General features: G+C 41.8%; 1 protein-coding gene across 6 annotated transcripts; it reads left to right on the top strand.

Moving 5' to 3' along the window:
• Nucleotides 1-2,302: 2,302 nt before the first annotated feature.
• On the top strand, nucleotides 2,303-23,974 carry LOC121871754 (protein trapped in endoderm-1-like). Of its 6 annotated transcripts, none has more exons than XM_042374185.1 (9): nucleotides 2,303-2,472; nucleotides 12,903-13,248; nucleotides 14,624-14,885; nucleotides 16,026-16,146; nucleotides 19,750-19,905; nucleotides 20,923-21,002; nucleotides 21,371-21,497; nucleotides 21,919-22,068; nucleotides 22,578-23,172. In XM_042374185.1, exons 2-9 carry the CDS (start codon nucleotides 13,149-13,151, stop codon nucleotides 22,809-22,811), a joined length of 1,230 nt encoding a protein of 409 aa, XP_042230119.1. In that variant the 5' UTR covers nucleotides 2,303-2,472; nucleotides 12,903-13,148; the 3' UTR covers nucleotides 22,812-23,172. The 6 variants fall into 6 exon arrangements, 4 of the variants coding, with proteins under 4 accessions (XP_042230119.1, XP_042230120.1, XP_042230118.1 ...); XM_042374186.1 differs by having other exon boundaries at nucleotides 13,114-13,248; XR_006089940.1 differs by lacking the exon at nucleotides 2,303-2,472 and adding an exon at nucleotides 23,189-23,974 and having other exon boundaries at nucleotides 12,214-13,248; nucleotides 22,578-23,077.
• Nucleotides 23,975-24,041: the final 67 nt, after the last annotated feature.

Below are 24,041 nucleotides of genomic sequence, written 5' to 3' on the forward strand. Positions count from 1 at the left end.
ATCTCTGAAGGAAAGAAAAGAAAATGAAAGAAGTAAAAATTGGAAGAGATTGAAATTGTGAGTGTGGGAACAAGGAAGCGAGTCCTATGGCTGGCCTGCTTATGGTGGCCCTCTATCTGGCCGACCTGGTGTGGTTGGGTCCTGGACACTTCATTAAGATGCGATATAAGATAGACCAGAGACAAGATAGGAAGGAGCCTTGGTTACAATATATGGGAAACCAGAACGGACAGGTTAGGGATCAAGACAATACTCTGCATCGTTGACTATTCCCGTAGCTCAATGAAGACAAACAGGTGTAGTGAGGTAAGAGTGTCGAGTTAAGCCAATTGAAAGGTGTGGTCAAATGAAGACAACATCACATAACGTCTAACTTCACCTCCAGTAACACTTCTCGAGTGCTTAGTACTAACAACAATGAGACTTACTTTACGGTAGACTCAGAGGACAATATTCCTGAGTGGATCACAGAGAAAAACTGGTCATATGCTTCCTTCTTCTTGTTTGAAGATTACTCTCCACTTCGCCCGGAGCTGATGTCTTTTTCCTCAGGTCTTCTTTCCTCAGGTCTTCTTACTCTCACACCATTCGGGCTGGGAAGTCACCACTAGCCCGACCCGAATGTCTGTCTGTTGTCAGCCAAGCTGACTCTTTACTCAGCTTGAGTCATGACGACGACCCGATTGGGTCATCGTCAAACTCGGCTTGCCAGCAATGCTGGCTCAAATCTCACAATGAGCCTGGAGGGGCCAACGTTAGTCGGCCCTCCTTCAGAGCTCCGAAGGCGAGTTCCCACCTCAGAGCTCCGATGTAGACTGCATACTTCCTGTACATCACTCGGTATATATCGTCCATGGTGGGACAAGGAATTTTGGGTAATTTCACGGCAACAGTGACTGGATTGGCTATCGTCCGTCCCAGGTAACAATCTGTCTCCTGATTGGTGCAAGTACACTGCGATAAGTTAACCACAATCGAACAACTTTTCATGATCAATACAGTTGTTTACCAGCAGTTCACGGCAGAGGAGGAGCGGCTGCCTCAAGTAGAGAAATGGAGCCTAACGATATGTAATGATATAAAGTACAGCACATATAACAGCACAGCAACTCTGCCAACACAACACAACACAGCACCTCTGCCAACACAACACAATACCTCTGTCAACACAACACAGCACTCTGCCAACACAACACAGCACCTCTGCCAACACAACACAACACCTCTGCAACACAACACAACACCTCTGCAACACAGCACTCTGCCAACACAACACAGCACCTCTGCCAACACAACACAACACCTCACAACACACAGCACCTCTGTGCTGCACCTCTGCAACACAACACAGCACCTCTGCCAACACAACACAGCACCTCTCAACACAACAGCACCTCTGCCAGCACAACACAACACAGCACTCTCTGCAACACAACACAACACAACACTCTCTGCAACACAACACAGCACCTTGGCCAACACAGCACAACACCTCTGCCAACACAACACAGCACCTCTGCCAACACAACACAGCACCTCTGCCAACACAACACAGCACCTCTGCCAACACAACACAGCACCTCTGCCAACACAACACAGCACCTCTGCCAACACAACACAGCACCTCTGCCAACACAACACAGCACCTCTGCCAACACAACACAACACAACACCTGCAACAGCCTCTGCAACACCAGCACCCACAACACAGCACCTGCCAACACAACAGCTAACACAACACAGCACCTCTGCCAACACAACACAGCACCTCTGCCAACACAACACAACACAGCACCTCTGCCAACACAACACAGCACCTCTGCCAACACAACACAGCACCTCTGCCAACACAGGGTGAACAACAGTCTAACAGGGCGACTTTCAACGTAGCAGCTTCTTGAGAGTGACTCCTTGTATTGCGTCAGGTATTCATCATCCGAGACCAAGACCAAGAAGGAGTTGTATTAATGATTTATATATAATGAATAATACAAGTGGCCAACCAAATAATACAAATGAATAATAAAGATAAGCAAAACAAGTCTTATAAGTAAATGAAATGAGATAAGTAATATAAGTAAATGAAGTAAGATCAATTATACTATGATACACACGATTAATAAGTTAAAGGAGAACACGTAGCAAACATTACAACCACAAACATTATCTCACAAGGGTCAGGACAAGGCAGGTGAACAAGATAGGTGTGGCAATAACAGTTAGTTATTTGTAAAAGATAAGTTATCAGGGCCGGGGGTGTTGATAGTAATCCACAGGCAGCGGAAGGCGAGGCAGGGGGTCTCCCACAGTCTCTCGCCAGCATTGGTCGCGTGAACCTCCCGTCAATTTTTATCCAAATTCTAACTTGAATTTGCCACAGTTTTCTCAGTGTTGGTGATGCGCCCCTCCATGATGTGTTGTGCTTCAGTGTTAATACAGACACGTTGACGTAGTTGAATTTAGAACTACCAGGTGAGAGGTGTCTTGGTCCTGTGCGGGATATACAGTATCTAAAGTAATGTAAGTTTTGTACTTATTCACTGTCGCACATGTTAAAACCTTACTGTCAGTGGTTCCTATCTTACTGAGGAGGAGAGTGGTGTGGTGCATGTCTGACGAGCAGTAAACAGTGTAGAGTCGATCTTTAGCTGTGTGTAAATATTTATCAGCTGATCTTATGGCCACATAGAAATGAGACAGGATATTACACTGCCAATTAATTATTATTACAAAGATATAATAAGTTTAAAACATCCCGTACATGTGACGTAAGGAAAAGTAATATCAGTGGTGCTGCACTGCGTACAATCTTGTTCCCATGGCTCAACACAGTAATTTGGCTTAACTTCAGCTCGTTCAGGGTGTGTTGGTGCTTACTGTAAACAGAGGCCTGCCTGGTGCGTGTTGTTGGCAGGTGCACGAATACCTAACAGCTGTATTTTCATCCGGGTGTGTTGGCGGTGACTCGAGGCACACTAGTGACGGAAGGAGGCATGTGGCCTGTGTAGGATCCCTCCATTGCTCTTATAGTCCTGTCAAGGGTTATTTTGAAGCCCAGTACTGTTCTTGATTTCACAGCTTGGGCTGGTAGACTGTTTCATAGGTCCACCAGCATATGTGTTCAGAAATATGTCCTTATATTCGTTCTGTATGATAACTTGGCGAGCGTGTGGTTCTGTCCCTTCGTGTTGGTGGTGCGTGACATCATAAAGATGTATCCCGTGATCACGTTTTCCATCACTTTCAGGATTTTGAAAGTTTGTGAAATCTGACCTATTGTGTCTTGTTTGAAGGGTTGTTAGTCTACTTGGATAATATAGATGACATAGTTCCGGAATCATCTTTCTGGAGGTAAAGTTTCCACTCCTAATACAGACTGGGTCGTACAGTGCGTGACATTTCTAAGGTTGTAGCAGCATTTTTTCTGACTTTGTTGGTGAAATAGTATAAACGGTGGATGTTAGTTGAGAAAAAACGTAATATACACTGTAAATAGTAGACCAGGATAGTGTACAAGTGAAGTTTTGTGTCTATTGTTGAGCCGCGTGAGTGTTGCTAAAAGAGTCCCTGGTGCTCGGAGAAACACTTAGTACAGCAGACGAGTGGAAATATAAGCAAATATAAAAGTACCACACAGTAACTTTGTTTAAGATATCATAAAAAAAATCGCGTATTTGTATTTTTCTCCGCGACAGAGATAGGTTCTGTTTTATTTTCTTATCACCTATTAACCCTGTGTGGTGCCTCACATATAAGGAGAAAAAATAATGTTGCTGCTAATTAGCTTTCGAGATATAAGAAGAGATAGCTGGTATGCGGGCTCGGCACATCCCACGAGTACAGTACATTACAACTGGCTGTTATTCAGGACTTCCACGCCAACTCACACACATTACTCTTCAATTATTTAAGAATATTAAACAAAAGCTTATTTTCACCATCGTGATTCTGGTGTTGTCCTTGTTGCTTCGTCTTCTGTAAATTGCTCTTCTGATGCTCTTGTTATCTAATACTTTGTCTTATACTTTCCCTCTGTATAAAAAGGAAAACGAAATGGCTTCCAAATCGTCCGGATGCGAGGGAACCGACAGACACCCAGTGTACAGCCATGCATCCTATAACCATGGCTAGGCTACTATCCATGGGCCAACCAGAGTCCAGTTCGCCATGATTGTTGTTCAGGTTACTCCCAAAACACAAGAACCGGAGATATTAGGGACCTCAAAACACACAAGCAACAGAAGCAACTGGACCTCAAAACACACAAGCAACGGGACCTTAAACACACAAACAATGCCATCTGACTTTATCCCTTCCAATGTACACCAAATCATCACAACTTTTAATTTTAGCAACAACGAACTACTGATTATTACAGGAAAACAAAATAATGACGTTTTGTTCTTGTTAAAATCATAATTCAGTGATGATTTGATGTTATTGACGGGAGACGCGTAGCCTAGAGAATCTCGCAATGTTTCGTAATCCATTCTTCATGACGACTGTCTGTATTAAACTCACGTGTCAGTTTGACAGACAACAAATTCTGGCTCTGCACTAACCCTGCAATTGTGAGTGAGTAAATCGTTGAGGAGGACTCGGAAGGGGAGCAGACCCTCACCACCACGGGCGGTACCTGTCAGTGTTCACCCTCTCGTGTTGTTTGTGTCCTCAGGGTCGCTGGCAACAAACAGATGAGAGACGCCTTAACTCTCGGAAAGGAAGAGACCGAAATCACATGTATTAAGATGTAGAGTAATGTGGTGTTTGATAAGTTAACATCTGTCATCTTTGGATCGATGATGTACTTGTCATGGGAAGCTTCACACTCATACATATATGACCTACACATATACTCAGTGGCAGATAGGTGTGGTAACCCTGCTTGACCCAGGTGCACACTCACGTCGCTCCCAAATGTATGTTGTACAGTTCTTTTCCAATTATTAGAATGTGAACCGTAAGCCTTCTGCAGTTTCCATACACAGAGAACGTGAACCCTGCCCCCTTGTCTCGTCCATCTCACTTTGACTTTTGACCTAAATTATGTAGTTTTCAGATATTACCGAGGTCGACCAGCTTAGTACGTTGTTAACGATCGAATGAACATTATTGGTCTTAGGAAGAAAACAGAGAAACTCTCAGACAGACATCCTCACTCACCAAACCAACCAAAATTCTTTGTACGTACAGCACATCTCCGAGGTCGCCTGCAGGCGCTTAGAGGCGAGGAGGTCAAGTGAGGTTTCCAATATACTTTGACATGGTCAAAATATCGACCACTGATTGGTCCATCCATAAATCCGACCAGAACAAGATTTTCGGTGGCTATGTTAATTTTTCTTTAAACAAGAAAACTTTGTCACCTGAGAAAATGTTCACCATCAAAGGTTAAACTGATTGTTGTGAAGTAACACCAATAACGTGTTTACAAGAGTCATCCTTGTTATTGCTTTATATATATGTTTCTTTTTAGTTCTTTTCATTTTCTTTCGTTTTTTTTGTTGTGTTACTTTTTTCTAGGTTTCTTCTGTGATGGATTATTTTTTAGTTGAATAACGGGAATTATTTTATGTTCAAAGCACGTGTTACATTAGAACTGCTCATCTTTATTTAGTGAGTGTTGAAACAAAGGAGCCAGTACAGTACAGTAGTATGTTGTTAGTGTTCGACTACTTTAGTAAACACTCCCAGTCGCTTTCCACATCGGCCCAGTATAAACACACACCAACTCCCTGACACTTACATGAACACAGTCGTGAAGTATTTTTCCATCATTCTATGGAGATATACAAGAAATATAGAAGAGTAATGGTTGATAATAATATTCATTTCAGTCTTAAAAGTGTTGGAATTTGCCGTTTTAGAAGCGCCTTGAGTATTAGAAGTATGTAGCAGGACTACTTACTGTACACCACTATTCACCAGATAATGGAGTTTCCGGTGTAGTAACCAAACTTACTCTGAGGGCCACAACAGTTCATCAGCCGGATGTGGTGTCAACGTTTAGGCTCCGTCACTCGCTCGCAGTGACACACGTCTTGCCCGTAACAACAACAGGATGAATAGTTTTCCTATGATGGGAGTGTTGTGTAGTTTATGTAGAAAAAGACCTTAGTTGTTGAACCACATATAGTACATGAATATTAACAGCAATATTTATAATCGGAATTAATAGTTTTAATTTTCAAGTTAATTAGAATCTAAAAGAAAAAATAAAGTCGGGACTGGTGCATCACGACCAAGAGAGACGATAGTTGGATCTAATGATTTTAATCTAACACTCACCCCCCCACCCCAGCACTACCCCTGAAATCCAACACAGTTCAGTTCAGTTCAGTTTTATTGCGTATAATCGTCATTCAAGTTTACACTGATTTGACATGCAGGTATATAAATTATGTACCTAGACAGTGCAGGATAATTATGTAACTAGACAGTGCAGGTATAAATTATGTACCTAGACAGTGCAGGAAAATAAATTATGTACCTAGACAGTGCAGGTATACACATTATGTATCTAGACAGTGCAGGTATACACATTATGTACCTAGACAGTGCAGGTATACACATTATGTACCTAGACAGTGCAGGTATACACATTATGTACCTAGACAGTGCAGGTATACACATTATATACCTAGACAGTGCAGGTATACACATTATGTACCTAGACAGTGCAGGTATACACATAATGGCAAAACACACATTAAGAGTCTTGTGGGTATAGTGTTTTATGACGAGCGTATGTGTGAGGGCTTGAGGCGGATGGTGTGGGCTAGACTATGGTGTCGGCAGATGTCGTCCGCTGTTATTCAAGAACCCACACCACGCATCTTTAACTTATGTATATTTTAACTGGCTGATAATGACAATAGCATCTCTCTCTCTCTCTCTCTCTCTCTCTCTCTCTCTCTCTCTCTCTCTCTCTCTCTCTCTCTCTCTCATTTAGGATGAGAATAAGTAATTGCTTTCCAACAGTGGTTCTGTGAGCGAACATCTAACACCCATCAACACCGCCTGACACTTCTTCATCATTTAGAATTTTAGATCAACTGGCCGTCAACTTGTAAGTTGTTCCTATTACTCTTGTTTTTCTTGGGTTTCTTCTGCACTGTCCACACTTCTTGTTCTTCTTTTTGGTTCTTCTTGTTCTAGTTGTTGCTCTAATGCTCTTGTTCTTGTTCTTCTGTTTGGTTGTTTCTTCTCACCCGGAGGAGCGCGTCCCTGTAGTTTAGTTTCATGATGTGTCTCGCCCTGGTGACCTTACTCTCCTCCTTCCCTGTGAGACGTTCCCGGTCAGAGGGAGAGTGCTGACCAAAGGCAGCAATGGCGCTCTTCTTTTCTTCTTTCAAGCATTCTTGATTCTGGTGTCTAGTGGACGCGCACTTGGAGCGCACGTTCGTTAGGGCCTTTCGCTTCTTAGCTTGGTGTCCATACTATTGATACTTGAAGCATCTGGTCGGACATGGTACGCAGGGTTACACTGGGGCGGTGTCCCATCCCGGTGTAATCTTGTCTGGTAGTTCGAGGAGGAACCCTACCACCCCCGTCAGGTCTTGAGAGTTTTTATCTGACGACGAGTTCTTCTCCCACAAGTTGCTGAATTTCCTTCTCTGTTTGGTGTAACTCTGCGTTGGAGATACCGCCCCACACTGCGTTGTCATCATAACTGACTTCCATCCTGAACGGAGACGTCATTGATGACTCCCACGTCCTGTAGTTGTACCACCTGTCCCCAGTCACCGAAGGTAACCACGAGGTCACTACTCGGCCAGCAGGTGTTTACTCCCTCGATCCCCGAGGAGCACCGTGAAAAACTTCTTCAGGGCGAGGAGGTTCAGCTTCTCGGGAGGGGGAGACATGGCGGGAAACGCCTCACCACCTTCACTAGGTCTCACTTGTCTCGCCTGTCTGTCCTCGGTGAACTCTGGACTCGGGATGACACCTGACACAGTGACCTTCAGGTAACTGTTTATTACATCCAGGATGAACAGAGACACGCTTGAGACACAAGTCTTTCTCCAGGATGAACAAACACAAACATAAACAGTGAGATCAGAAGAGAAGGAAGCCAACCAAACTATGGGACTGCAGACAAGCTAATTCTCTTTCAACTTTAACGTCTGTTGTTAACATTTGGGGCTGTAATTCATAACATCGGGTCGCCTTTAAGTACATTCTGGTTATGGGAGGGTTGGTATTTATGAGCTCTTGAAACTGGCAGCCCTGGACAAATCAAACGTACTGTAAGTCTGGTTAGGTTCAAATATTTCTTTTCAAAACCTAACCTAACCAACACAGATAGTAACTAAACTCCACTAAGGAAAAATTCGCAAGGCAACTGTGGGTGTGAGTCACAGAAGACGACGTGGCCACATACTTGTAAACGGTTTCCTTAATTTTTCGAAAATTATAACATCATCCACAGTAACAATAGGATACTGTACCGAGGTGGAATAACACACCTTAAGGTCGCCACTTTATTAAACAAGATAAAAATTAAATTAAATAATACACAACAAACAAACATTACTGAGTCCGTCTTTACATTCCAACAAGTTTTTACAATTTCCTAAAAAAACACTAAAATTTATAATTACCCAAATATTTGACCAAGTTCATAAGCTACAAAGCACATTTATCTCATACCGAATCTTTCTTATATAATATATTGGCAAATTGAAAATGGCGATACTCACCATACATGAGGCTACAAGAGGATGAGTGCAGGAATTTACTGCTTGATAAGGAAACAAATTATTTTTCCTTTATTTTCCCATCTTCATCGATATACTGCACTGTAGGTACTAATAATATTGGTAACAGCTGAAGTCATTTGGGTAGAGGGAAACACCCGAACACTTGGCCAGAATGTTTCAATAACAATCGTCCGATCTCTAGAAACTTATTCGAACGTTTGGCTTAAAAATGGATTACAGCTCGGAGGGCCGCATTACGGCTCGGAGGACCGCATTACGGCTCGGAGGACCGCATTACGGCTCGGAGGACCGCATTACGGCTCAGAGGACCGCATTACGGCTCGGAGGACCGCATTACAGCTCGGAGGACCGCATTACAGCTCGGAGGACCGCATTACAGCTCGAAGGACCGCATTACGTCTCGGAGGGTCGCTCATAAAAGCATGGAGACCTTACCTCCAGATAAACGTAATATCCAAAGAAAAGGTGAGACACAGAGGGATTAGCATTATTCTTAAACTAAGCTGTGTCGATTATACAAGTAGACTAAGGGTCTTAGGACTAACACCTCTTCAGACAAGACACAATAGGGCGGATCGCATACACTCAAAATCTTGAAAGGAGTGAAAAATGTAAACCCAAATAAATTTTCCTGGACCAAAACAAGAGGACACAGCTTCAAGCTTCACACAGAGGATGGAAGACCTGTGGAACAATCTATCATCCGTGGAAGTGGGAACAATAATCGGCTTCAAAATAGCCGTAGACAAGACTATCAAGAACAATGGAGGGATCCGACACACTACACAGACCATTAGCCTCTTTCCTTCGGTGCGGTCACCGCTACTTTTTTTTTACGCGGATTAGCCCACCCGGGCACAGGTCACTGACCCACATCGAGGCCTGGGGGGCGAAAATGTAATAATAATAACAATAATAATAATAATTAGCTCATAGTAAATAAAATTTATAATAAAAAATATAAAAATATAAATTAAATAATAATAACAACACTGATAATAATAATAATAATAATAATAATAATAATAATAATATTATTATTATTATTATTATTATTATTAATATAAATAAAAAAACAAAGAAATAAAAAATAAAAAAGATCAATAGTGAGAAACAATATATGTATGTTGTGTTGTGTTGTCAGAGAAACAATTGAGACCCTGCAAATGTTTGTAAATGAGGCAGAAAGTCAGATCAGCAACCTGGGACTTGGTCACATATGGCAGCAGGGTCTACCATTAGACAACACATTATGCTTCCAATATCTTCCCAGGCGGAAGTACCTCCCTGCCTGGTAGCTGCCTACTACCATTTGAGATAGAAGGATGAGTCGCCTCTTGGTTCACTTTAGTCACCATCCGCCCGACATTGTCACAGGAAGCAGATGGTGATATCTTGATGGTGAAGCACTGGATATGTTGTGTGTAGAGGCTGACTGTGATGTGTGTGGGAATGGCCCAATTCAGCACCGCCATATATATATATATATATATATATATATATATATATATATATATATATATATATATATATATATATATATATATATATATATATATATATATATATATATATACATTAAAAATGGGGTCAGATGGGTCTCATCCGGTATAAACGAACAATAGGACTGGACAAGGAGCCTCCCACACACACACACCTCTTTACTTGTTTAAGCTTTAAAGGAATAGTTTGGTACCTGAGTATTTTATTCCGGCTTATGCTAGACGATTTTATTCAGCTGAGAGAATCTCCTGTCACTCAATGGGTTAAAAAAAATCACTTATCATTAAACTTTCGGGTTAGATAAATGGTTTTATAATATATATATATATATATATATATATATATATATATATATATATATATATATATAATATATATATATATATATATAATTGTATAAACAATAAATAACAACACGGAAATCCCACTGTAGGTTCGATGAATATACTGTATGAGCGATAGGGGTTGAGTGTAAACGGGACTGCCCAGTATAGACCCGCTGCAGTTTCCTCCATTCTTGTGTTCTTGTGTGTATAATATTTTGACCATAACCTTCGATCCCCTTCTGACATGGTTTATTTATGATGTTAAGAGTAAGTTACAGTGATAAAGGTTTTAAAACTTATATTATGCAGTAACAGTATATTCACTATTCTTGGGAATCATATACATAAGCAACAACTGGCATGAAACGGTTAAATGCGGGTTGGGGCCCCCTTAAAAAATCCTGACAGGTTCTTGGCCCCCAGGTGAGGTCTTATGAACAACCACTGAGGTGATTTTTCTTCTAAAACTACAATTAGATTTGTACATTATGGATGACCCGTTACAGTTAATGGCGTGACCCAACTCACTAACATGTTGTAATACAGCTGAACTGTCTTGAGCATATCTTATGACATTTTTATGACAAGTTAACTTAGATGATACAATTTAAGGAAGTGATTGTGGACAGGTACAGTACCGGCCATGGTGCCTCCTTGTGTACCGAGGGCTTAGAATACAGTGTGTTGTATCCACACTGCTCCTAACGAGCGGTCACGCCTATGGGACCACTAACACTTTCTTTAAGCTTGCAGATAATTCCTTCACTGCCTGACCAACTTAAGGTACACTTATCTCAACCATTACGCGGTGTAATGTGAATACCAGGTTAGGCCTCACTAATTTTTTTATATATACATTAACAATGTTTTTTTATACGTTCTTGGGATAACTGAAAACTAAATTGATCTGTTCTTTGGTAATTTATTTATCAAGGACTGATGGTGAGGTATTTTTAAGATTTAATTGGTGATGGTGTGCATGATGGTGGAAGCCGAAATATTGTAGTAATTTGCCTTAGCTACACTCAACTGGGGTCTCCTAGTTTTCCTAACTGAAGTTTCACTGAATAAATTTCAGTATCCAGATACTGAGTGCTACAAATCCTGAGGCTCTGAGAAAAAGTCGTGAAGCAACACCTCACCTCTACCGAGTGGTTCACAAAAAAGTAACTCGACGAAAGAGAGGGAGTCCACCCGCCACTTTCCATTCGACTTTGAATTTGCTTCTGGGGACTAAATTATTTAATCTGGCCAAAAAAAGTTCAAAGGATCCCATCTGTCATCCCAAACAGTAAACACACAGAGGTCTTAATCTGAGATGGAAGGGAATTCTCAAAAAGTTCTAAATACCTCCTGTACAGTACTAGGCTATACTGTACGCGGCCAACACCGGGGATAAGTTGGAACCCATCCACTGTTTTGTAAGTAAAATTTCATCTTTAAGAGAGAAACCAATAGATGAAACACAAACTTGCAAGAACAACTATTTTTGGTAAAGAATGTGGGAACTCATTTTGGAATTCACATAATTTAGTTTGTAGCTTTGCAGCACATCATCTATTAGTACTTTTGTGAAGTAAGATATAGTACAAGCTCCAAACTTAGCATTTTGACAGTTCATACCTTTTAACTTATTATGAAATTCTGTTCTATATAAAGTTTAGAGAACTTACCTACAGATAGGGATAGCAATCCACTAAGACATTCAGCCATTTTAAAAAGGGGACCTTGGTGGTACATCTTTTTATATGAATTTTAGGGAGTTCATAGACATTGAGAAGACTTGGGTAGATGACTTAATAATGTTCTACGAATTTCAGTTTCCGTTCCTTTCGTGTGGAGTTCAGCCTCAAAATCCACGTGTCTCAGAATCTGATAACGATGTGATTTATCCCGTACGTGAAGATTTGTAGAAGTCGACAATATCATAAGTTGTGATTTACAAGAAAGTGATTTAGGATTCTATCAGATTTACTAAAGCATTTGGTAATATAATCATCTTATTTAATGGTTGAATACAAACAAAGAAGACTTAATATGTTAAAAGTAAATTGTTTCAAAGGATATTGTGTAGTTTTATTGTTAAAACAAACAACCTTAGAGGGGTGAGGGCAGCTGGAGTGTCATACACAGCGACGTCCTGTTTATCAAGGGATATACGTAGGTTGGGACCACATCCTCGTGAACCAGTGAGGGCTGTGTCTTGCTGCTGGTAACTCCTGCTCTCGTCCTCACTCCCGGCAAATGCACTATCCCTCACAGATTTCTTCAGAAGCACTTCGCACTGGAACATATGATATATCCACTATTTGAGTGTCATAATTACAGTGAATATCGAAATTTGTTTCAGTGGCGGTATCCAGTGAGCAACAATTGTGGTGAAAGAGGATTGTTGATGAAGCGAAGCAAGAGAAGTGTTCTCTGGCCAAACTGATTCACTCGCTAATGGCAACACACAGCAAGTGACCATCAACATTTAAGATCATTTGACTAGGCTGCTGTTCTTGATCCAGATCCTCATTGACTCCTAGACAATCTCCTAAGATATCCAACTTCTTCAGGCAAACACCTTACACGTAGCCCCGTCCCCATCATCATGACGAGTGAAGATAACGATGACAAGGGCAGTGCTCCGGACTGGGCCATCGTGCTGACTGCCGTAACAGCTGTCATCATCGCCATACTGGGATTTTTTGGTGAGTTGATTACACATTTACTCCCTCCTTTAGTCTTTTATCTAGAGTTCATGTCAAGGTTTCTGTCATAGAGCAGCTTAAGAGTAACTTTATTTACTCATCACTCATTATATACTGTAACTCACTATTGTTGGCTCAGGTGGCTGACTGACTGCACCAAAGATGACGTCCAGCATCTTGCCCGCTCGTGTTGTTGATGGTGTGACGAGCACTGTCATTAAACCTGCAACAACCTTGTAACACAGCAGCAGGGGGTTGGTCACTACTAGGAGTCTTTCTGGTGTTGTCAGGCTTGATGGGATTTCTCTTGTCTCTCAAACAAGGCGGTTGTAGCGGCTGACTTTGCCTCTAAACGTGGAATGTTGCTTTACCAGAAAATGCCAACTCTAACAAAATTAATAGAAATATTTTATTTTATTAGAACGCTTGACAAAAATGTGACCCTTCACGGTAGTCCTTAGTGTTTGAAGCACCAGCCTGTAAGAATGTTCATGTAGTATATTTCTGAAAATTGTCGGCGGGATGTTTAGCTCTGAAGGAACACGTCGCAGACACTTGGGTGGAGTCTAGCTCGGCCACGGTCTCATCAATGATACAAGTCCTCTCTAATCGTGGTTTATCATTCACTGATTCAGTATCGTTTCAATATTTTATCCATTTATTAATTTGACCCGTGTGGTGCATCTTTCTTGTGTTAACCGATGATTTTTCTTCGCACAGTTCTGCTAGACAGAGCACACGCTTCATCTTGTCTTCCACGGTTAATGTTTTAAGTCAGTTGTAGTGTCTGAGATAAAAAGCGAAAACCTCAAAATAAAACAAAATTAATAACATAAATATTAAGACAATTATTAATTGGTCTTTATTGTGTATATTATAGATTGCCTCGTATATGTTTACTACAGTTTACATATGTTGAGGGACTTTATATACCATGTTTGTTGTCGTTGTTAAGTGGTTAAGTTATTGTGTCGAACTTACTAGTTTAAACAGGCGAACATTTAATGATGTTTGTCACACGTCGCAATAATCAACTGTTACTCTTCTGTTAGCTCTACAACAGCGAAATTTGTGAGTGAAAGGAGAGTATGACGACCGAGTGGCTTGAGAGGATGTTACGTCAGTAAGACTGAACGAATGACAAACAGAGAGAAGGTCGGTCACCTTGTAAATTATCTTATTTATGGGCCCGTAAGAATGAATAAAAGCTTCATAAAAAAATTAAGCCGAATTAATGTATCAAGAACAATTTTTACATGGGTTTAATGGGGAGGTTGTGAGTGGCGGAGGCAATCTTGTCTGAGGCACAGTTTTTTTTTTAAATTTTACAATTTACATATTTATGTATACCTAAATACCCTACTACTTTCCCCAGGTAACCTGCTGACCATCCTGGCACTACCGTACACTAGACGGCTGCGTCACTCCGCGACCTACCTAGTGGTGAACTTGGCGGTGGCTGAAGGCATCTTTTGCGTCACCATTCTGCCTATCTCGGCCGCCCACCTCTTCACCCTGTACATGACTAGCGGCATGCGTCCTCTGTTTGACACTCAGGGCTGCAACGTATTTGTCTTCCTACGTTACGTCAACATCCAGGCGGAGCTTCTCTCTATAGCCGCCATCGCTGTCAACAGGTGAGCTGTGTTGTTGTATGTGGTGGACTGTTGTCTGTCCATACACATAGTGTGGTCCACAGTGAGTGTTGCATATAACACTTAACTTAGTGTAGACCACAGTGAGTGTTGCATATAACACTTAACTTAGTGTAGACCACAGTGAGTGTTGCATATAACACTTAACTTAGTGTAGACCACAGTGAGTGTTGTATATAACACTTAACTTAGTGTAGACCACAGTGAGTGTTGCATATAACACTTAACTTAGTGTAGACCACAGTTAGTGTTGCATATAACACTTAACTTAGTGTAGACCACAGCTGGGGGGTTATGAGGATACACTTACCAACCTTCCCGACATATCACAGTGTATACGTATCGTTCCGGAAGTCGTCGATCTCACCCTGCACCGATACTTTTTGTTGCGAGTGTACATTCCTCTCTGTACTATGACTATCTATTATGACTATCTCTTGTGTCCTGTTGCTTATGTGTAACATGTTATGGTGCACCTCATAATGGGGTGGCTCAGTTTGTGGAAGAGCTTCCCAAGGGTGACCCACCATGAAAAAGGTTGAAAAGCACTGGGTTAAACCATAGTTCTTAATAGGCTAAACCACCGTCCTTAATAGGCTAAACCATCGTCCATAATAGGCTAAACCATTGTCCTTAATAGGCTAAACCACCGTCCTTAATAGGCTAAACCACCGTCCTTAATAGGCTAAACCATCGTCCATAATAGGCTAAACCACCGTCCTTAATAGGCTAAACCATCGTCCATAATAGGCTAAACCACCGTCCTTAATAGGCTAAACCACCGTCCTTAATAGGCTAAACCATCGTCCATAATAGGCTAAACCATTGTCCTTTATAGGCTAAAGCCGCTAAACCATCGTCCTTAATAGGCTAAACCATCGTATTTATAAGAGTAACCCCTCGTATACATAAAGGATTCACTGCCACACACCACCAGTTTCAGTTTCCTAGCGGTATGAGGACGTATTGAAGTGTGTGGGTGGGTGTGGGTGGGTGTGACGAACTACATATGCGTTGAGGAAGTACTGTAAGCAGCGGGTGTGTGGGTGAAGGAAGCGCGGGCCGAGTACAATAAGGACAGAGTATTTTATCAGTAAGTGTGTTTTCATGTTCTCCCGGCAGGTGTGTGTTGATCGCTGTGCCCAAGAAGTACCCACAGGTGTTCTCCGGGCCTAAGACAGCAATCCTTATCGCCGCTATTTGGCTTTGTTCCGGATTCCTCATGTTAATACCATTGTTGAAGGTGAGTCTCTCTCTCTCTGACAGTAGTCCTAGTTTTTTGCATTTTCAGTTGATGTGTTACAGTGTGTGTTTTGCAGAAAATTACTTATTCTTCTGTGCTGACAGTTCACCCACACAGTACAGAAGGTTAGTTAAGGTATCAAGTACTGTCATGCACGAAAGTTAGTCCCCTCAGCCAGCCACAGTGTGACTCCGAAACACTTGAGGTTTGAACAACGAAGAAGAAAGTGCCCTCTTGACTCAACAGATGTGGCGCGTAGTGTGTGTGAGGGGGACGTGGGTGGAGAGCGGCAGAGGATGTTCATTATTATACTGAAACAGTTTAGTTAGCCAGAAAAATACAGATACAGCGTCCATAATAATAACAATATCAACATGGCTGAGCCAGTTGAGAGCCTGAGCTCTCTTAAGGGCACCTGATATATACTATACATTTATCTCAAGGAAGTATTATGTAACTTTTAGTATCATCTGGAATAGTACAAGTAACATGGTGATAATAAGAACATAATTATCAGAATGATAAGGGAGGGAAGCAGTACAACATGGGTTGTATTAAGGAGGAAAAAGACGACAGCAGCTGTCAGTATCATGTCTTATCGACAAATATATAATTATTGCAATGATAATTTCTATCTACATGGCAATTTATGATATAATGGTTTTGGTGGTATAATAAAAGTAAGAATATAAAGTAGGTATTACAAAATGTTAATACTTAGACAATAGATATTTTTAAGAGATGATTTAAAGGAAGGGAGCGTAGTCTTTGCTTGGATGGGTGGGGGTAAGTTGTTCCACACCTTCACATCGTGATATTTTATGGAGGTCTGGGACTGAGAGGAGCGCATGGGGGAAGGGGGGGTCTTAGTAGCTCTGGGGGCCTTAAGTTGCATCTCTGATTATTCCGGAACTGGAAATAATTGTTGTCAATCAAGTTATTGACAGATTTGTAAACAAAAAGGGAACAGCAGTAGGCGTTAATATCTTCAGTTTAGCAAATTGTTCGTTAGTGTAATCAGTTTTTTCAAGTAGGCCATTGTGATGTTTGGGTGTGGATGGTGAATGTGATGACGATGGTTCACACTATAAAGGATATTGATAATCGTAACTGAACAGCGTGTTGGTTAGTCAATGTTGGATGACCCGTTAGTCGTTACTGAGAAAGGCGCCACCTATAGCAGGCAGGAGGTGAGGTGGGACCCAGACTATGCCGCGGCCTCTCGACCTCCTCCTCATCGCTGCAACTACCGACGCAGATGTCATCACACTCGCACTAAATGGTTGTCCTTTAATACTGTCAATGCCTACGTGCCTCCCTCCACCTACCACAGCACAGTCCCCAGCCGTCACCAACACACCTTCCTCCTGACCAATATCCCTCCTCCTGCAGACAGGCCACGCGCTTGACTTATTAGGGATCTGTTATGGCAAGGCGTAGCAGATCCTCCACACTCTCATCCTGTCACTATATGTAACTTGCCGATGAAATCCATGGCCCTTCAGGCTTTTACGCCCTTTAATGCACAAGTCGACGAGGCAAGCATGAACTCTGTGTGCTTCCCTGTTGGGCGCTATAAACGACTTTTGCCCTACGCTTTGCACAGGATGCAAGGGAGTGCCCAATAAACTAGCCCCCTCGCGGGGCAAATTATAAAGAAAAATATATATGCCGTCGGCTGTTGAGTCCCATCATCAACATCAGCAGCAGGCACAAGGGGATAAAATCTTTTGTCATCATTATTCACCATGTCCAGTGTTTACCACAACAGCTGATAGTTGAATCACGAGAGTACCTTGTTTATAATTATACTGTGCGTCATTCGGTATTTTACACATGGCTTTTAAGACGATAGGAACTATGACATAAGTTGGTATTACATAATAACAGGTAATCATTGTGAGGTTGTTACCACAATAATTGTAGCTTTACAAAGTTTATCTGCCTCCTGGGATAGGTGGTGAACAAGCACCTGCTCCCCTCCTTCACCCAGCGCTTTCATTTGGATATTGTGTTGTTGTTGAGAGCTACCCCACGATGCACGCAGTTGAATCAGGACATATCAGCCAAGAGGTCAGTCAGCTATGTTTTGGACAGCCTGGTGAACACTGTCTCACCATTCCCCTATTGGAACTATGATATGTTCAGCAAAGGGAATTCTATTCCTATGTGATATTATTTGAATTACAACAATGTCACCGATAACTTTCATCTGATGTTATATACAGGCTTGCATCTTATACCACATTTTGCAATGGCTTCACGTTTATGACTGAAAAGGAAGCCAGTTTAATACCTGAAGTGATTTCTGAACGAAGCCGGATCATCGGGAAGTTAAATGCCGTGCATCAATGCCGAACATTACTCGGGGAACGAGGAGCCAAAAAATAGTGGATCTACCGGTGGGAGGAGGAAGGGAGGCTTTGTGGAGACGAGGCCTAAGAGCAGGAAGCCGTACTTAACTTCGACCTGGACGGGTGCCCGACCCTAACACAGGAGCGTCTCAAGATTTCAATATACATGAAATCTGGGGCTGAACTGCCATCCATGACCACGAGACAGCGTCTCTAACAGTGCGGGATCCGTAGTCATATCCCGGTGCACAAGGGATGGCCCACACCATGGAGGTGTACCTCCACGGCCCACACCAGCATAGAAGGACTGTCCCCATGGCTGTGCTCTGGAACACCTTCCTCATAAGTTCATAACGAAAATTGACGCCAAAAACTGAAGGAAGAAGAAGAGAGGGAAATGGGAATATGAAAATGAAATAAGAAAATTTACTGATCCTTTTGAGCTGAACATTTTGAAGTAATAAAAATAGAAGACTTCTGGTTCTTATTTACGTTTAAGTATTGGAACAAGAAGTAATAAGATGAAGAAAATAAGCGAGTGGGAGAGTAGCCAGTGTTCTTATAATAATATTTACCTTACCAGTTTCTCCCCTCCTCACAGACGTCACCAAGAATAGAACAAATAAATACTCCCTTGAGGTAATGATCCAGGAGGGACACACACACACACACACACACACACACACACACACACACACACACACACACACACACACACACACACACACACACACACACACACACACACACACACACACACACACACACACACACACACACACACACACACACACACACCTGTCCGTTTACAGTCTGGCTAATTGTACCTACCTACTCCCCATACTACCAACCTACTGCCACAGCCTACCAAGCCACTTTCCCAGCCTACCTACCACTTCCCTAGCCTACCTACCCACTTCCCCAGCCTACCTACCCACTTCCCCAGCCTACCTACCCACTTCCCCAGCCTACCTACCCACTTCCCCAGCCTACCTACCCACTTCCCCAGCCTACCCACCACTTCCCACTGCAGCCTGCCTACCACTTCCCCAGCCTACCCCCAGCCTGCCTGCCACTTCCCCAGCCTACCAACCCACTTCCCAGCCCCACTTCCCCAGCCTACCTACCCACTTCCCCAGCCTACCTACCCACTTCCCCAGCCTACCAACCCACTTCCCCAGCCTACATAATATTCATGACATATTAATGTAATTATATTTATTACTCACAAGTCACTTAATATCGGTAGATCTACGGCGAGTTCACGTATAACCACAACACGGACGAGTGTGACTTCTCCGACAACACCAAGTACGGCCAGGGACCCCGCAAGTTGTTCCTGGCTTTGGGTTTCCTGCTTCCCTGTGTGGTCATCATTGTTTCCTATTCCTACATCTTCTACAAGGTAAGGAGAGGCTGCAGGGAGGGAATGTAGAGGTGAGGAAGCAAGAGAAAGATATTGGGTGATAGAGGAAGGAGAGATGATGAGACACTGCTACTGATCTAACATTAATACCTGATACTAACACTAATACCTGATACTGATCTAACACTAATACCAATAATTTATGGTTCTTTAATATCCATCCTAAAACAAAGACGTGTTGTAAAGTTACCAATGTTCGTTTTAGAAGTGTCATTCAGGACTGCCAGTGTCTTAAGTTTGGCCACGTAAAAGTGTCAACAGTACATTTCAGGAAGCCGTAACGTAGATTTCCGTCAGCTTCAAGTCAAAAGGAATTCAATTGTTTATCGTGTTAAGTTATGTGTAACTTCCTCTATTAGGTGTTGCTACTACAAGTCTTGGCCTCGATCAAGTGTGGTCGTTATATACTAAGAATAATTATGGTGTTATGGCCTTTGTACAAAACTGCGTCATCCACATTTATAGGTTTTCCATAATCATGTGTTCAGAGTTGGCCCAGCGTCGTATAAAAGTTCAACTAAGATATCAGTTCAGAAATTCAAAGTCACTCTTGATAATTATTGAGCCAGTGAATGATTTGGTGAAAAAGTCCTTGAGGATATGGTCGAATGTTTCAGCGGGGATGAGAACAACCTGTCCAAGTTGTTTGGTTAGGACGAGAGGAATTCCTGTACGATCTTTGGAACTACCAACTTGAAGTCTACATTAGGCTAAATGGATACACTGTCGATAGATCACATTCTGTCCACCAAATGATTCAACTTGTAGTAAACGTTCACTGTTTTTCATCGCGTGTGTTCACGGATAATTTCATTGACGCACCTCTGGGAAACAGGTTCTCCAGCACAACGGTTCTGCCAGTTGGAGTTCATAAAGACGACTAATGGAACCCCGCATTTCTTTATCTCATAAGAAAACCTTCTAGGTACAGTACAGTAGTACCACGCTCTTTGTATCCCTTATGACATCCTTCAGTAACCAAATCATCTTCCACAGGCACGCCAGAGTTCGGTCAAGCTGCAGTCAAGAGGGTCCAGCCTAGTGAAAAACACGGACAACAGCAGCTCCGACACAAGGTCAATAAACATTCTTAAGTGAAACCTATTAACTTAAATCTAACTTCATAAAACATAATTAAATCTAAAAGAACTAATAGAACTTAACCCAACTTTGACCTTACGTAACCAAATGCACTTTAGTTCCCTGGTTTTCCCTCGTAACTTGCGTTGTGGGATTCTGTCAGGTGTAAAATTACCTTTTCGGATTTCCCCTGGCAAGATTTTTTTCTGGTAGGATTTTACAATTTTGCCACACAGCATTACGATAAACAGATTTCACCAACATAATAGATGCAAACAATGGCTCAGGTTTACACGCACGTTTGCACCCAATACTTGTTAAGGAGAATGGCGGGCCTTCTCTTATCTCCTGTGTCGCCCTGCAGGCCAACCCGTCCAAAAGAGGGCCTCAGGTCACGAGACATCCGCATCGCCAGGACTATTGGCGTCATCTTCCTGGCTTTCCTTCTCTGCTGCACCCCAGTGTCTGTTGTTCACTACCTCGATAGTAAGGTAGGTCCTGAAGGTGTAATTCAAAGAATATGTCAAGCCTTATAATACTTGCATCATCAAGCATTAATATCCAGCCTTATAATACATCATCATAAACTTTGTCCCACACCTTGAAGCTAAACATCTTTGTCGTTAAAGTCTAGGTTGTATAGTGAGGTTGTTGCGTCTCTGTCGTTTTTTTATAACCTGTTATGGAAAAGTATAAGAGGTCTTTAATACCCCAGTAATTTGTGTCATAACTTGAATGTGTTAGTGTGTGTTGCTCCCGACTCTTGGGAGGCAAAGAATTATTTCACAACATCTAAAAACATCAGAGTAATAATTAATGGAATTAATAATTCAATGAAAAGTAAAGAGCTAAGTATTATATTATACGGATTTGTTATAGGTAAAATCATGTGCAGTATTTGGCTTCCCACAGTTTCACATGCCGACGCTACTGCTGCTACTGCACCCGGTCTACTGGGCTCAGTACTGCATCAATATCTTCATCTACGTCTTCATGAACAAGCAGTACCGTGACGCTTACGTCCACTATATCTCCAGATGGTGGCCCAACTTCAAGGAGGTAGTGAGTCCCATCCTTTGTTTTCATCTTGGTTGCCGCCTTAAGGTTTGCTTTGTAACGTCATTTGGACATTTTATACGTCATTGTGGTTTGGGGTCCAATCTATTATATTAAATGTCTTGTAATATTATTTATTTCATGTGTGGATGGAAGATGGGCGCCAGGTAACAGGGTTTAATTCAGAAAGAGACGCAACACTGAATTTCCTATATGATAACTTACCTTTGGTCTTCGATGTTATTTTGGATTATGTTAGATAGATTGGCATATTTGTTTTGGCTCAAAGAATTTGCACTATTATCTTGTCTCATGTTAGTTTATTTCCAAAAACATTTTAATACAACTTTTCATAAGTCACTACATGGCAGATAAACACTCATAAACCAATGTCTTTGTAGTTCAATTTGTAATATTATTTTCTTACATTCAGCTCATGGGTTCTAACATTGGCTACATTGATAGAAAGATTTGAGGTATTCAAACAATTCACTTGGGTGATGTCTGTGTGGCAGGTATCCCGTACAAAGTTCAAGTGGAAGGAGGAGCCTACGAGCGGGGACAGCCGTCGACAGTCCCGGGCCGCCACCCCCAGCAGTGGATCAAGGTTCAACGTCCGTAAGTTCTCCAAGAACCTGAACCCAAAGAACAACACCTTGGACTCTATGGAATCTCATCATGGTCAACCCGGAACCCCGAAGATATTGACCAAGAGTGAAACACCAAACCTGGCCGACACTCGTCTCTAGTGCTGAGCCAGTGTTGCCACCACCACTTACTATAGGTGTCCAGTGTTGCCACCACCACTTACTGTAGGTGTCCACTGTCCAGTGTTTCCACCACCACTTACTATAGGTGTCCAGTGTTGCCACCACCACTTACTGTAGGTGTCCAGTGTTGCCACCACCACTTACTGTAGGTGTCCAGTGTTGCCACCACCACTTACTGTAGGTGTCCAGTGTTGCCACTACCACTTACTGTAGGTGTCCAGTGTTGCCACCACCACTTACTGTAAGTGTCCAGTGTTGCCACCACCACCACTTACTGCAAGTATCCAGTGTTGCCACCACCACCACTTACTGTAAGTGTCCAGTGTTGCCAACACCACCACTTACTGTACTGTAAGTGTCCAGGACACACGCCACTACACTACGACACACTTTAGACTTTATCTGAGGCAGATGTTTTATATCATCGTAAATTAGCGAGAAAATTAATATATTCATAATTGAGAATCTAAGCCTGTGATCTTTTTGAGCAATTTATACTTAAAATGGAAAGAGTTTTATAGATATATTATTGTTACAGTATTATTAGCATCCATATTATTACTTAAATATCCACTGCTTATAGAATAGTATTATTGGTCGTAATTTCATGTAAATAAATAAATATTTTATGTATTAATCATGTATGTGGCATCCGCATTTTCATCTACGGAATAATTATCCACAAGAATTTAAACCACCGCGTCTTCATCCGCTCACTTTGATGCAGTTTTTTTTTTAATTTTGCGAAGGTGTTGTTTTAATGCACCTAAATGTAAACTTGACAATAATGTAGTTTACAGTAGGTGTAGGGATAAACTACGTTATGTATTGTTTGTTTTATGTAAATAATGTAATTATAAATTCTAATGTAAACATTACAAATAATAGTTAACAGAATTCATGGAAACGCGAAGTGGACGAAATATTACTGGAACAAAGTGAGGAAATCATTCGCTGGAGATCATCTTGGGTTTGTGGTAAACAGGATATGTGTTACTGTGACGCTCAACAAGTACTAATTCATAAGAACATAAGAAAATAAGGAGTCTGCAATAGGCCGGTTGGCCTGTGCATGGCAGCTCCTGTCGAGAGTTACTACCACTCTCTATCATCCATGAATCTATATAGCCTCCTTTTGAAACTTTCCACGATCCAGCACTTATTACAAAGTTGCTAAGCTTGTTCCACTCGTCCACCACCCTATTTGTG

This window comes from Homarus americanus, unplaced genomic scaffold, assembly GCF_018991925.1.
Source record: "Homarus americanus isolate GMGI-L3 unplaced genomic scaffold, GMGI_Hamer_2.0 scaffold39675, whole genome shotgun sequence".
NCBI lineage: Eukaryota > Metazoa > Arthropoda > Malacostraca > Decapoda > Nephropidae > Homarus > Homarus americanus.

What these genes read in the sequence shown, in the direction of transcription:
- LOC121871754 (XM_042374185.1), top strand. Translation starts at nt 13,149, where the DNA reads ATGACGAGTGAAGATAACGATGACAAGGGCAGTGCTCCGGACTGGGCC. An exon ending in TTCACTACCTCGATAGTAAG is followed by an intron (nt 21,498 to 21,918) that starts GTAGGTCCTGAA and finishes GGCTTCCCACAG; the next exon opens with TTTCACATGCCGACGCTACT. An exon ending in GGCCCAACTTCAAGGAGGTA is followed by an intron (nt 22,069 to 22,577) that starts GTGAGTCCCATC and finishes TCTGTGTGGCAG; the next exon opens with GTATCCCGTACAAAGTTCAA.